This window comes from Mytilus trossulus, chromosome 9 (assembly GCF_036588685.1).
Source record: "Mytilus trossulus isolate FHL-02 chromosome 9, PNRI_Mtr1.1.1.hap1, whole genome shotgun sequence".
Lineage (NCBI taxonomy): Eukaryota > Metazoa > Mollusca > Bivalvia > Mytilida > Mytilidae > Mytilus > Mytilus trossulus.
In genome coordinates, this window is record NC_086381.1 from 2,913,341 (window position 1) to 2,929,048 (window position 15,708).

Below are 15,708 nucleotides of genomic sequence, written 5' to 3' on the forward strand. Positions count from 1 at the left end.
TTGGTTTTAGCCGGCAGAGGATCACTCACCCTAACAATATCGATGCGGTTAAAAATGAAAGAGAAAATTAGGCAAATAAAGCCTTTACGAAAAAATTAAATAAAACCTTGCTATACACCCTCTTCGGTGACATTAATTAAAGCACTTTCAAATATTTGTTTTCTTGCTAAATCAGCCCGAAAAGATAGTAGACTTTTAACTAACTTCATTTGAAAAACATAATTACTACCAATTATTCAAACTGAAACCAAACTTCAGAGCATAAAAAAGAGGCAACAATAGTGTTCTGATGTTCAAAACCTGTATCGTCCTGAACATGCATGAACTATTTGCATCTGGATGTTAAGTAACCATCAAATCAAAACCAGTCAATTCCTTTTGAGTAGAACTGGTGCGACAATGGATAATTGTATTTTGAGGAAATGCATCTTAATCTTAATATAATTATCCAGCTGTTTAGTTAAAGGTATTGACTATCTTATTCACGATCTAGAGTCCAAATCAGGTACGTATTGTACTCCGACAAAAAAATGCTTAGTACATCCATTTTATTTGAACTTTGGTGGATAATTGTCTCATTGGCAATGATGCCATGTCGCTTTATTTGTATGTAAGACTGAGTTAAACTAATAACATTAGTTAACTCATAAGATCTAAAAACTCATATAGGTTTTTTAGTACGTGTGGTAGAGCTTAGCAGTTTTGAAATATCTTTTAGCTACCCAAAAAAACCTTCCATCTTTGAAAGTCTGTGTGTAATGCTGCACTGTTGATACTGATGCTCAACACTAGAACATCTATACTTTTTGCTATCTATTGATGAGTATATGTGTAAAATATAATTTAATGTATTATTAGTTACACCTGAACCGATATGAATATTTTGGACCCGATAAACTCTGTATTAGGACAATTGAACACTGTGTAACGAATTTATCCTGATTTTGTTATATTATATTCAAATTCAATATCAACCAATTTAATCTAAGACTGAATAATTTAAAATATTAAGACTATAAAGCAACTCAATTTTTTTTATAAGGTCAATGTTATAAGGGAGATAATTCCAATTGACAGAATAAAAAAATGTACTGAAATTTATTAGGACAATATCAGCCAATCAAATTGCGAGAAATTACTCTAAATCAGGATAAAACTGTTTACAGGCCTACTAAGCTTTATTGCTTTTGAAAATAATAATTGTATCAATTTTGGTAATATATAGTCTGAAAATAACACATGGACAAATGAAAATTGATGAATTTATTGTTTACATTGACAAATGATTACAAATACATTGTTCTATGAACTCTACTCCATATTTTTTCTTTAAATTCTAATGACACAATAAAACTTGTGACTATACACCTACTCTGTGGACTTGGTCCTGTAGTAATTCTATTAAGTTATTGCAGTCTGAATAATTAACAGACCTTTTTTCAACTTATTTTAGATACTTTTGATTTGTATTTGGGCAACAATGTGCATTTTGGTCATTTTGTAACTTTCTAACTTATGACCTTTAGCTAAGAAATTTTATAATGTAGTGAAGTAAAACATTTCAGGGATAGTTGGTGGCCTATTGTATTTTCCATTATTCTTAAAGAAAGCAAAAGGTCTCATAAGATTGGTTCAGTTTGAGAGGACTCTTATAAGTAGATTACCTTCCAAAAGTCAGTAACATGCCTCCACCAAACAAATGAATAACATTAATTGTCAGTTAACTGAATCAAAAGTATATAACTGTGTAGAATAAATGCTTCATACCTTAATCAATAGCATGTAGGCTGGCGTTTAAAAGACTTAAATAATGAAAACTAATTTGATCCTTTTTTATTACCAATGAAACCTTACTTTTAGGCAAAACTTAGATTGTGTAATAATTTGTGTTTTGACCTATATAAGCTAGATTGATCTCTGTGTAGCAACAATTAAGAACCAGATTGACTAAACTTTGGTTTACAATAAACATGGTATTACTGCTAACTAGCCTTACACTTACAAATCATCCAGTCCAACCAATAAGGATTTCACTGTATTTCGAAAAAAATCAAAGGATCAATTTTTCAATGAGATAAACCTTTACTGTCTGCATCTTTGCGTAACTGTCATGACTGTCGGGAAATTAATGTGTTCAGGCAAGGAAACTTATCACCCTTTCTGATGGGGAATTATTCCATTGGATATTGTAAATCAACCCGTCTAATTTACACAATTTCTCTATTGAGTAATGTAATCGGCTCATTTGAGACCAATTTTCCTGTATGATTGGGGGTGCATGTGTTCATATATAAATAAGCATAAGACTGCATACTTGTCTCAATGTGAAAAGTTATAAGATTGTATTTTAGTCATATCAATGATTGTACTTGTCAACTGTTGAGTTGGGTTTTTTTAAATGTAATTACCATGGATTTTTATCTGTAAATGTTACAAAGTAAGAATGATGGGGTGGACAGATGCTGAAAAGGATGTCACAATCCAGTACTGACTATCTAGAAAACCAAACTGACCAGTTGACCACTGGTCCCTTATTATTGGTTATGAATGTGTTTTCACCAATTAAAACAACTAATGTGGAACAATGTGTAAGTCTATGACAAATCATAAAAATAAAATGCATTACATGGTAAACACTGGTTTTACATAAACTGACATTCTGGATACTGTTTGATATTAACCAGTTGTCTATATTGAAAGATTATTTTTTGGTGAAATGTAGAAAACTGGAACAGTCACTTGCCAGAGAATTACTTTATATCAAAAAGTAAAACAAAAGGGGGTTGAAAACTGAAGCTTTGCTTTAAGTCCAAGGGATGTAATTTGAAACAAACAAATTGAATTCAAACCCAGATGAAAATCATTTTAGATGACTTCCACAATTTTTTTATTAAACAAACAATTTTACCAACTTTTAATAAAAAAAATATTTCAGGAAAATTATGGTAATCTAGTGCTGTTTCTTTCTCTTAAAACAGTATTATCAAAACAAATTATAAAACTCATTTACTTCAAATACCAATTACGAAATTGGACCAATCAAAAGGTCTAAAAAATAGTTGCAATAATCTGATGTCAGGCTGTGTGTCCAGCATACAGCAACATTTTATTTTGATGATAGAAGATTGAAATTTTAAAGATAAAAGGAACTTCATGAATGCTTTTTTTTTCTAATTTTGTATTATATTCATTTTTTTCTTCTTTATACAAATACAAATGAAATTTCTTGTATGTGTGCGATCATCTACAATTGACAACATGGAGAATGTAAAAATACAGTAACAAGAAACATTAGTTTTTATATTAAAAAACAAAAACATGTTTACATTTTTCACTGTTTTGGGTATTTATACCTAAATTCATGTTACTGCAAGATTTGTTTCTGTTATTGCAGTTACTTGTCATTATACAATGTTATGGTGACCTTGACTTTGACTTATGAACAATTAAAATCTTATCAATAACAAATTTATCAAGAAAGTGCTGACTATGGTCTTGTACTCTCATGCATGGTACCAGTCTAATATAAAATGAATGGTACCAGTTCATCGTCATAATTATGAAATATACAATAGTTCTCATGGTTGTCAGACTTATCATTTAAAATAGTTGCCTAAAATTTGTTATTGACAAATCAGAAGCTAAAAATTTATGATGCCTACAGCAATCAGTTCCAAGTTTTATATATATATACTCCTACAACAGTTAATGCCCCAAGTCCTAAAACAAACATCATCTGGTTTTTTGGTGTTCCAAAATATTCTTCAATGGCTTCCTACAATGAGAAAAGATAAACAAATATCAGCTCACTGGTACTGTACATACAACAGGCACTGACTTTTGTTGCACTCAAAAACAACATAACACAAAAAGAAAAGTTTGCCAATAGATGTTAGATTACAAGTTAGATGATGGAAGTACAATTTTTGTACTTTTTTTCTTTCTTGAATATTTACTGTATAAAGCAGAAATAAACAGTATAATCTCACTTTAAGTATTTCAATGTGTTATTTACAATGTACATGAAAGTAGAGTTTCTAGATTGTTTGGGCTATATATAAATAAGGAGATTTGGTGTGATTGCAATCAGACAACTCTCTATAGACCACTTGAAAAAGATGTCTTTTAGATACTTTAGAAATGAAGTATTAAATGGTTTTCAGTGTTGATATTCCTTTTGAAGATCAATTTTTAATACTATGAAGTAGCTTTCAAAAATTGAAAGCAGATAGTTTAAAGAAATTTCATAAATTAACAGTACCACTTATAAATGTTCAGTTATGAAATACAGTTGTCATGGTAACTAATACTTACCCAACCACCTCGTTCTATTATCCAGGGGGCTACATAATCTGTTATAAAGTTCACCACCCAATTTATTATTGCTCTTATTAATGCAATTTTATTCAAGGCCTGTAAAAAAATAAATAAATAGCTTGATTTATATCCTGTTGATAATTAATCTATTAAAAAAAAGTGCTAACCAACTCCCTTAATTCTGAAATTATATCTTATGCAGTTGTACAACATTCTCAATAACCAGATGTGTTTTATTGTTTTGACAGTTTAAAGTTTGTTATCATGCTAGCACCTAAAATTCACCTTTCAAGAAAGAACATAATTAAGGGGAAACAATCCAAACAAAATATAAAATGCATTATGAATGTTTCTGGGGAAAAAAAAGTAAAATTCTATGTATCCTGATGATATATTTTTTGTCATTCAATTTTATTGTTTAACAGAAATGCATCATGTTCATACATGTAGTAAAAAAAAAATCCCAAAAAGGCTCGGAAATTTTATTCAGACTAGCTAGTTCAGTGGTGTCATAAAGTGTGTCTAGATGAATCATGAAACATGTACATGGCAAACTTTGAATTCCCTGACATAGTTAAGGGAGTAAGTCACGACAACATAATATCCTTACCTTGACTACCATTTTATAGGCAAAATAAAATAGACTGCCTACACGTCCCCAGTTATAAACTCCATCGGAGAAAAAACTCTTAGCCACTGTTAGGAATGTATCTGTTGTTGCTTCTGGAGAAACTTGTGAACATAAACTGAAACACAATAAATACTGGTATCTATAACAAGCTAACATGATATTAACAGTGACTGTAGAGATCTTTTAAAAACCTAGCAACAGTCATAACAAACTATTTTTACTCCATAATGACTTTTTGTTTACCTCAGTTTTTTTTAGATACCTCAGTTAAAAATCTATTCATTAATTATGGAATCCAAGGTTTAAAAACTTTTGAAAAAGCACAAGAAGAGTGATAATTAGCATTGATATGTTTAACCCTGCCATATCCTGTATATCCCTGTTGTTTGTTGCTCTTTATTTGCTTTGATTTTTGTACAGATTGTTCTGGTTTAGATCTGCAGCACTACTGTTGAGTGTTCCAGGTTTAGGGGGAAGGTTGGTGTCTGCTAGCCTATTAACCCTGAAACATTCTGTATGGGCCTGTCCAAAGTCAGAAGATTGTCTGTTGTTGCTGTTTATCATATATTTGTTTTTAAAATAATCTGTTTTGCACATAAAAAAAGGTTAGCAGAGAACAGATATCTCACACCGATTAAGAAATGTGAAAATAGCACAAAAATTGGAGAAGCAAAATTCTATGTCATTTGATCTCTTGAGGAGATTCATCTCATTGACATCTTCTTGCAATTATATACTTGTAATCAAATTTACCACATCAATAAGGCTTTAACTGTTTTTTTTATTTAGTATCTAATAGCTGATGACATGTATGTAAAACAAAACAGACCCATGATTTGAGAATTTTATAATGTGTTTAAGAAACACAGGTTTATGCAACATTTGTCTGTGTGCATATAATAAAAATCTAGTTTAATGTAAACAGGTTTAGGTATTGGATGAATATATATGTATGTAAAATGTGTTTATCATGTTTATGTTTATGCAATTTACCAATTGTTGAAAAAATTTATGAGCACTATTGATTAAAACACTTGTATCCTTCATTTTTTTGTTTTGCAATTGGCTCTTACTAATGAACTTTTCTTCATTTTATATCATCTTCATTTATCATGTTTATATACTATACCTCTGAATGTTTTCATTTTTGTCTAATTCATCTCCTATACATCGTAATGCTCGTCCTATTTCTTGAATGTGTTCTAATGGTGGACCTACAAATATAATCAGCTTATATTGTAACTTAAATCATTGGGTGATGTTCATGAAGGTAGTTTCAAAAAAATAATTATTAACAGGAATTAGTTAAAACATTTACGTACGTCTGGTGATTTGAGAGAAAGGATACATCAAATTTCAGGAAGCTCTGACAAACATATCTGATTTATAATTGGTGAGGAAAAAACATGTTTCAAACATACAGAGGAAAACATTTGACATTGTTTGTAGCTTGGGGTATTATAACAAGGGCTGTCTTCTCTAACCTGTTGGGGTACCTGGCTTTGTAGCTGGGGTATAATAACAAGGGTTTTCTCTAACCTGTTGGGGTACCTGGCTTTGTAGCTGGTGGTATAATAATAAGGGCTTTCTCTAACCTGTTGGGGTACCTGGCTTTGTAGCTGGGGTTATAATAACAAGGGCTTTCTTCTCTAACCTGTTGGGGTACCTGGCTTTGTAGCTGGGGGTATAATAACAAGGGCTTTCTCTAACCTGTTGGGGTACCTGGCTTTGTAGCTGGGGTATAATAACAAGGGCTTTCTCTAACCTGTTGGGGTACCTGGCTTTGTAGCTGGGGGTATAATAACAAGGGCTTTCTCTAACCTTGGGGTATCTGGCTTTGTAGCTGGGGTATAATAACAAGGGGCTTTCTCTAACCTTTTGGGGTACCTGGCTTTGTAGCTGGGGGTATAATAACAAGGGCTTTCTCTGACCTGTTGGGGTACCTGGCTTTGTAGCTGGGGGTATAATAACAAGGGCTTTCTCTGACCTGTTGGGGTACCTGGTTCTTGAAGTTCCTCGGTAGATGGCACTTGTTCCTCTCCTTGTTCACGAGATATTCTGTCGTGGATGAAGTGGTTCAACAATACTCTAGCTTGGTTGCCTATGTCATCTTTACTTAACTGTCGCTTGTATTCTCTTGGCATCTTTTCTAAAAGAACAAAAACATCAATTTATTTCTGGTCTAAGCATTCTTTTCGTTACTTGTTCAAAAGAAGGTTTAATATAGATCTATAACAGAAATGATACAAAAATTAACAACTATACATGAAGGTCACTGTACCGCATTCAACAATTAGTAACATTAGTCTGGTTTATATTAAACTGACCTTCAAGACTTTAAAATGGAAAATATGGAAAAGTTTCTTACATGTTTAATTCAATACACTATAGCTTAATAATAGCTATGATAACCAGGTTGGGCAAATAAACTAGATCTGTGTAAAAAAAATCTTACATCTCTTATTCACAACATGCAAAAGATAAAATGTCTGACACAATAATGACCAGAGCATGTAATGAGGTTCCGTTTAACCCATATGAACTTTTGATTTCATGCAACTATAACATTTCCATTGTGGTGTTAGATATTTTCTAATGTGACATGTTAAAGGAGCACTAGCTACGATATATATACAAAAATAAAGTATGATTTTTTTTTAGATTAATCATTAATTGAATTGGAATAATGAAATAATAATTTGCTTTTAGCAATCAATTTGCTTTAATTTTGTTGAAATAAGCGATTATACATAATTTTTGACGGATTCACTTGCAAGTGAATACCTCATCATCATTCTAACCGATATTCATGTGAACTCAATTTAAACCCCTAGCTAGAGACTGACAACGCATGCATTGTACGTGAACTGGTTATTTAAAGAAACAAAATGTCAACAATGAAAGTGAAACTACGGTAAATCATTTGATTACTAATTCGATCCACATAAATCATTCTTATACGGTAAAAAACAATAAGAAACTTATTTTTTAATCTATAAATTCAAATCAAACAGACCTATAAAAATCCAATTGCACGTGCTGGTTTAACCTATTCATATCTTTATTTGTGTTTACATCACTTATATGGTCATCTGAGGTCAAATCGATAGTTAATTAGATGGCATCCATTTTAATACACACGAAACAAACCTACATATCATCTACCCCATGCTCCGTAAACTGTTTATTTTAAACGTTTGATAGATTGGATAAATGTTTTACATCGTTATTAATCATATGTGAGAATTTGAGTCAAATTGGTGACCATGAATTTGACAGCTAGTGCCCTTTTAAAGGACCTGTGCGACGTCCAGTAATGGTGGACAAATAGCGATAAGGGGTGTATTGCAATGACAAATTATTATGGGGACGAAGTCCCCAATAACAGTAGAAAATTCAATAAAAAAAAAATCGGGAAAATTTCCCAAATTTTTTATTGTACTAATGAACTCAAAATCGTTCAATATTTCCTTATGTCATGTTTTGAAATCCTGGACCTGCGCAGAAATATACAATGTACTTCCTCGTATCCTGTTTAGCTGTTTAGCTACCCTCGTTGGGTAACACGAATTACCGAATAACACTGTTATTATCCGAATAACTCATGTAATTACCGAATAACTCTTCAAATATCAATATTAACACATTTAAGTGACTTTTAAACATATATTATTGAATAAAATTATAATAGAAGTGTATTTTATAACTTAAAAATTAAAAAAAAGTTGCAGGTAAGTTAATATTGATCATTATAAAATTATGGATATCGGTGTGTACTTCCAAGATGGCGACCAAGGAAAACGTAAGAAATGAAGAAAAGAAAGATTGCATACAATCCCTCAACGTGTTCATCTTAGACCACCAAAGTGGAGCCCTCACGCCACGTCACGGCAATGAACAATGTGAGGGTGGGCATTTTTTTAAATAAAATATGGAATAGTGAACTATTTAAATTAGTTTTTGTTTTAATTTTAGTTATTAAAAAAATATTATCTTTATCATATTTTTATAGAAATGGATGTTATAACTAAGCCCCTTTAAGTCTATAAATTTACAACTATTAAGATATCCTGCACAAGGCACGGGCTTATCTGTCATAGTCCGCGAAAATACTTTATTTAGAATTTATTGTAAAAAAATTATAACTACTAAGATATCCTGCACAAGGCACGGGCTTATCTGTCATAGTCCGCGGAAATACTTTATTTAGAATTTATTGTAAAAAATTTATAACTACTAAGATATCCTGCACAAGGCACGGGCTTATCTGTCATAGTCCGCGGAAATACTTTATTTAGAATTTATTGTAAAAAATTTATAACTACTAAGATATCCTGCACAAGGCACGGGCTTATCTGTCATAGTCCGCGGAAATACTTTATTTAGAATTTATTTTAAAAATATAGTCACCTCAGATTTGTTTGTTAGCTTGTTATACACGTTCAGCGGTCGGTCTTTACGGAGCATATCGGACATCTCGGTCATCACGCTTGCGGGTGTTCTGAAAATTACTTACCTTTCTAACGCCTTGGCCATGTCATACTTGTTGTCTGTAAAGCAACAGTCCTTACAAAGGAACTTTAGAGACACATCTGACCAGGCCAATAACAATGCGTCATCCATTGGGACACAAGCACTGTGAACCCAACGATCACAACAACTGCATTGAATGGTGCAATCAACACATTCTTCATCACATTGAACACACGGATATAAAGCCATTTTGAAAATGGAAGACAGCACACATGTATTCATGGCTTTTTATACAAAATTAAAGTGACTTGTAAAAACATTTATATTTGCCAATGAAAATCTTATATTTAGTTTTGAGAAAATTTTATTAGAATAAACATAAAAATCATCCATTCAGAAGCTTTGTTTTTATTAAAACAATCAATTCTAATAATTTTTTGATTAGATTTGAATTGAATATGTGAAAATTCTTAATTACATTTTATTTAATGTTGAGTAAATTGTTATGAAAAGTAATTAGTGATTGGAGTAATTGCATTGCTTTGATGTACTGGTTAAATTTTCAAATCCTTTCTGAAAAACAATTATTAGACAATTCTCTGTATATACAGTAAATTATTTAATACTATATTTTCATAGCGTTTTCCTTTGAAGGCATATATGCAATCTTTCTTTTATTCATTCCTTACGATTTCCTTGGTCGCCATCTTGGAAGTACACAACGATATCCATAATTTTATAATGATCAATATTAACTTACCTGCAACTTTTTTTTTATTTTTAGGTTATAAAATACACTTCTATTGTAATTTTATTCAATAATATATGTTTAAAAGTCATTTAAATGTGTTAATATTGATATTTGAAGAGTTATTCGGTAATTACATGAGTTATTCGGATAATAACACTGTTATTCGGTAATTCGAGCTACCGACCCTCGTTATGTAGAGGCTTTTACATGTTTTAAAATTTTTTGGTTCTAGTATTGTATGAAATTACACATGGGTCAGGGATATTTCAGTGACCAAGATTCAAAATTTTGAATGCGAGGATATATATAACTTGCCAGAATATTCATCATGTTTATTGTGGGCATGGTATATTTAGTGTGGAAAAGAAAGAATGCGGCCAAAACTTATACAAAATTGATTTACTAATTGATAAAAGTTCTGAGAGAGAGAGAGAGAGTGTAACAATCATGACAGACTGTCAGCTTACTGGAAAGTAAGGGGTTGTATGTTCCTTGTGCTGCTGCCATTTAAACTAAGGTGCTTTCTGTCCGATTCGGTAAAATGTTGAATTTCTTTTCGACAGTGGTAACCTTCATAGCTTACTTCCGGCTTTTATTCTAGGTCAGCGATACGTTTGGATTTTCAGGTAAGATTACTAACCGAAATAAAAATATAGACAATAGAGGAAAGGAACGTAACGGTCTTACTAATGATAGACAAAACAAAAAATAAAAGCGAAAAGAAAGTTAATCAACTTATAGATTTATTGAAAATAAATTATCTGATTATACCATAACAAATAGAGAAAAATGGCAATTGAAAGTTAAAAAAAAAATATATATAGAATAGAATTTTTTTCTGCCTTTTTTATCATGTACATGTACCTTTTGTTGGTTTTTTTTTTTTTATTATTTCTTATCAATGATGTAGATATTTTAACAGTTTGTCGTGTCAAGACAAAAAAAGAAAATTGAAATTTAATAAAAGATGGAAATGACCCCCCTTTTTAATCGAAACATCCGGCGACACCTTTTATTGTTGTTTTGTTGTTTTTCTTTTTTTTATCAATGATGTAGATATTTTGCCGCGTTAAGACAGAACAAATTCTGCTTTGCATTTATTTGTATTTATCCTGCAATTGGCACGGTGTTCTACTATACAGATTATACAGCCCTACAGATATCCGGCGCTATGCTGTATCATGCTGTATACTATACAGAACCGCGTTCAATATCGTAGCAGCTACGTAGTGCTGCCTAGATTTCGACTATTGAACGTGTACCTATAGACTAGTTGTTACATAGATATTGATAGCAGCTACGTAACTGCTACGATACTGAACTTAACCCAGATATCGTTTTAAAGTCCGCCCACTGCCGCCTTAGACACAGAAATATAGTACACGTTATAATTTGTAAAATGCAACTTGAAATACAAGTTTTAACATGCACAAAAGAACTTTGTACAACATGCTTAAAAATGGTTTCAACAAATCTATTTATTTAGAATAATTAATAAAAAAAATCTAACGCTAAAATTTGTTTTCTTGGCACTAAATTATACCTTTTGTCGCTAATTTGATTCTTCTTGTCTTTAATTGGTTTTTTCTTGTCGCTTATTGACGCTTCTTATCGCTTATTGGCGCTTCTTGCCGCTTATTTTAGTGAGACTGAACGTACGAAAACGAATATATTTTATTGAATAAAAAAAGACCAGCCAACAATCCAGATTCATGAGGAATATAACCCATTAGAGGTTTCTACCTGAATTTTGAACATCTTTATTCTATAACTTGAACATGTTAAATCAGACATTAAAATGTCACCATGGGTTAGAAGGGTATTTAAGCACATAACGTGGCAAACTCATTCAAACAATAGACATGTATAGAAGTAGATAAAACACTTTCTGACAATAACAGCGGAACATAGCTCTTTTTATGTTTTAAATTCCCCATGGAGACTCTCAGATTTCAGTGAAAACTGGACAGTGGTTGCCAGTTATTAAGATCTGATCCCGAGCATGAAGTAAAGGGGTCTCCAAAATCTCAAAACTCAACTGTAATAGAAAAAAATATGATTACGTTTTGCTATATGTGAACGTAATTCTCAACCACTTATCATTTTTTTTTATATGTTTATAATGCCAAATTTCATTTATTGTCCTTTAACTTTGCATTTTTCTCAGTAATAATAAATGAAATGATATATAATTGCTTCAGTTATCGTAATAGTTGCTACAGTATGCGCTTCTCTATTAATTTATATATATATGCTTAATATATGCTTCAAATTCGTTCAGTGTATGTTTTGTTTACCGTTTTGTTAATCGAGTTGAGACATTGCAATTGATATTTTATAGTTTAGTTTGTATTTTGTACTGTTTTACTGTTTCTGGTTAGGGTGAAGGTTAATAAATTGGCGCCTGTTAAAATGTTTAATCTATTTGTTTGCATTTAAAGGTTGCTGTTCGGTATGAGTCCAGATTCCGTGATGAATGCCGTACTTCAACCTATACGCGTATATGGTTTACTTTTACAATTGTGACTCAATGGATTACGAATTCTCTCATTAACACTTAAACAACTAGTGACATATATATATATTCCTATATCTATCTATTTAAGGGCAATCGGTGGCCGAGATGTCTAAGTAGTAACACTACTGTATTCCCTAGTATGTCAACACTGAGGTTGTTAGTTCGAACCCGTTTGCACCCTGCTCGTGCGCTCGACTCAAATCTTAATTGACTAGGATTGCCAGTTTTCCTATCGGAGTTCGGTGGGGTTGGGGTGGGTTTTTTTTTTCGAGCACTCCGGCATCCTCCACCAATATAAACTGGCCACAACGAAATATTCTGAATGCGGTGCTTAAAAGTGGCGTTAAAACACAAAAAATCAACCAATCCATTAGATCTTTTAGTGCTACTGAATGTGTAAACTATACGCTTATGGTTGATATGAGTCATTCCAATTGAAATTTTATCGTGTGTCTTTCTATGTTGTGATGTTACACTATTGTTTCAGATAAGGGACCAGGAGTGGTACCATTGAAGATTTAATCCTGCTACAATTGTTTGCATGCCATCTGTCCTAAAACAGGAGTCTGATGTTTGCAATAATTGTCGTTTTTTCTTCAAGATTAAACCGTTGTTTTTCACGTTTGAATAGTTTAACACTAGTATTTTTTGGGCCCTTTCAATAGCTTGCTGTATGGTGTGAGCCAAGGCTCTTCGTTGAAGACCGTAATATTGACCTATATTAACGGTTTATAACAAAGCAAAACAATGTCAGTATTCACCTCAAAGCTAACAAAACTTTTAAACAGACTTACTATTAAGAAGGAATATAGTTATTATACTGTTATTAGGTCATTAAAGGTTGCATATTTTGGCTTCAATATTGATACACTACATCGGAATTAAACACATTTATTCTAAAACCAGTTGGTGGCATGACATGGGTTATGTTATTCTTATATATTTCATGATGATATAATTTTAAAACCCTAACAGAAGGGATTATGCCCGATATTCATAATTATGATGAAGACATAATGTTACACTGAAATAGTTTAATTGAAGTCTGGAGCTGGCATGCCGTCAGTTAACTGCTAGTAGTCTGTTGTTATTTATGTATTATTGTCATTTTGTTTATTTTCTTTTGTTTCATATTCTGTAATCGGACTCGGACTTCTCTTAAACTGAGTTTTACTGTGCGTAATGTTGTGCATTTGTCAGTTTTTCTACATTGGCTAGAGGTATAGGGAGAGGGTTGATATCTTAAAAAAAACATATGCTGTTTAACCCGCCGCAGGAGCCTCTGGCCTTTGTTATAGTATTGTATGCTTTATAATTTTAGTTTCTTGTTAAATTCGGAGTATAGTATGACGTTCAATATCACTGAACTAGTATACATTATAAGAGTAGAATAAGAATAAGAACATTTTATTTCCAATTAAAGGGCCCTATAAAGAGCTTTCATGACATTACATACAATAACGTAAGATTAGACATGTGCATAAATTAAAGACATATAAGAAAACAACATTGTTTAATACTATTAAGAATTCTATAAAAGGCCAGGACAGAACCAGATAATACAATTTACATCTTTAAAATATATCATTTAAAATCATATACCACTCAGAATATGTATATGTGTGGCTAATTTGCATTTATTATTTTTGAACTTCTCCATATCTCTAGATTTTTAGATAAATACTTTCCTAAAAATTTATACACATTTAAATTTTCTTGTGGAAATAGCCATAAAAACTTTGAAAAATTGTCTAAAGATTGAAAATTTTTACAATTTAGAGAATGATTTCAGTAAAAAAATCAATATATAGTGGACATTCAGCAGTTACCGAAAGTGTATCTCATCTTCAACTTTATTTGAAGTACAGTATAAACATTTTCTCAGTGTCCTATTCACATAAAGTTTGGCATATCTACCAGTCTCAATCCTTAATCATGTTAATGGATGAGCGCTTATACTAATTTTACAGATTGATTGTCATTATACATATTTGTTTAGGGGCCAGCTGAACTTGGACGCCTCGGCGGTGGCGGGAGTTTCTCGCTGCATTGTAGAACCATTGGTGGCCTTCCGCTGTTGTCTGCTCTATGGTCGGGTTGTTACGTTGTCTCTTTCACACATTTCCCATTTTCAATTTTACTTTAATAATTGACTTGGATGGAGAGTTGACTCGTGATTGGCATTCATACTGGGGCACATCATCGTATTATATCTATCTCCCTCAAAATCTGTCAAAATCAAAGTTAAAGAATTCTTAATAAAGAGTTAAAATAATAGTCCCAGGATTAGTTCATACATGATATAAAAAAAAATAGCCTAATTATAGATCATAAAAAAAATGCGTCGTAAATTCTAAAGTCAGACCTCGCCTGAGAGTCCGACAAGCTATTTGGAAAGCATTTATTTATTTCTATTGTATAGATATTTATACACGATGACTATTTAAATATTACCTTCAATTAAGGACTTTATAAAGATTACCTTCAATTAAGGACGACACCAGTCCTAGTTATGTAAATCAGTGGTTAGATTTATCATGATGGATCATGATGGATTTCCATGGATTTATTAACTAGGAAAATGCAATACAAATAGGTACAAATATAGTCCCTAGTGTTGACAGTGGGTTACTTGCCATTAATTTTTATACCCCAATTCCAAATTTATTTCTCCATGTTTAATGCCTCAAATTGCAAGTAGGGGGATGAAATTACACTGTAAAAAAATTTGGGTCCAGAATTTTAAAGGAAAGTAGTGATTTGGTCCAGCTGAAAAAAGGTTGAAAATGAGCACTTCGGAAGCTGTCAAAAGATTTCAAGACGCCCTAAACCTAAAATTGTCCATAAAAGTTTTGAGTTAGAGCCGATGAAGTTTTCTATAATTTTGATATAATTTGTCCCAAAAGTAGTACAACACACTGTAAAAGTTTCTTTGAGAAAGCGCAGGTGGGATTTTTTTTATTTTCATTTATGTTCTAAAAGAAATGCACTACGAATTAAAAATGTGTTCTCGGACCA

The 15,708-nt window shown here is 31.8% G+C and overlaps 1 protein-coding gene and 1 long non-coding RNA gene across 3 annotated transcripts; both read right to left on the reverse strand.

The window, feature by feature from the left end:
- Positions 1-1,248: 1,248 nt before the first annotated feature.
- On the reverse strand, positions 1,249-10,773 carry LOC134684767 (apoptosis regulator BAX-like). Of its 2 annotated transcripts, none has more exons than XM_063544073.1 (6): positions 10,640-10,773; positions 6,936-7,097; positions 6,078-6,162; positions 4,928-5,063; positions 4,315-4,413; positions 1,249-3,775 (listed from the first exon to the last, which is right to left on the reverse strand). In XM_063544073.1, exons 1-6 carry the CDS (start codon positions 10,677-10,679, stop codon positions 3,668-3,670), a joined length of 630 nt encoding a protein of 209 aa, XP_063400143.1. In that variant the 5' UTR covers positions 10,680-10,773; the 3' UTR covers positions 1,249-3,667. The 2 variants fall into 2 exon arrangements, with proteins under 2 accessions (XP_063400143.1, XP_063400144.1); XM_063544074.1 differs by having other exon boundaries at positions 6,948-7,097; positions 10,640-10,761.
- Positions 10,774-14,333: 3,560 nt separating this feature from the next.
- LOC134683491 (uncharacterized) lies at positions 14,334-15,284 on the reverse strand. Its single transcript, XR_010101038.1, has 2 exons — positions 15,173-15,284; positions 14,334-14,919 (listed from the first exon to the last, which is right to left on the reverse strand). It is a non-coding gene; the product is annotated as an uncharacterized LOC134683491 (long non-coding RNA).
- Positions 15,285-15,708: the final 424 nt, after the last annotated feature.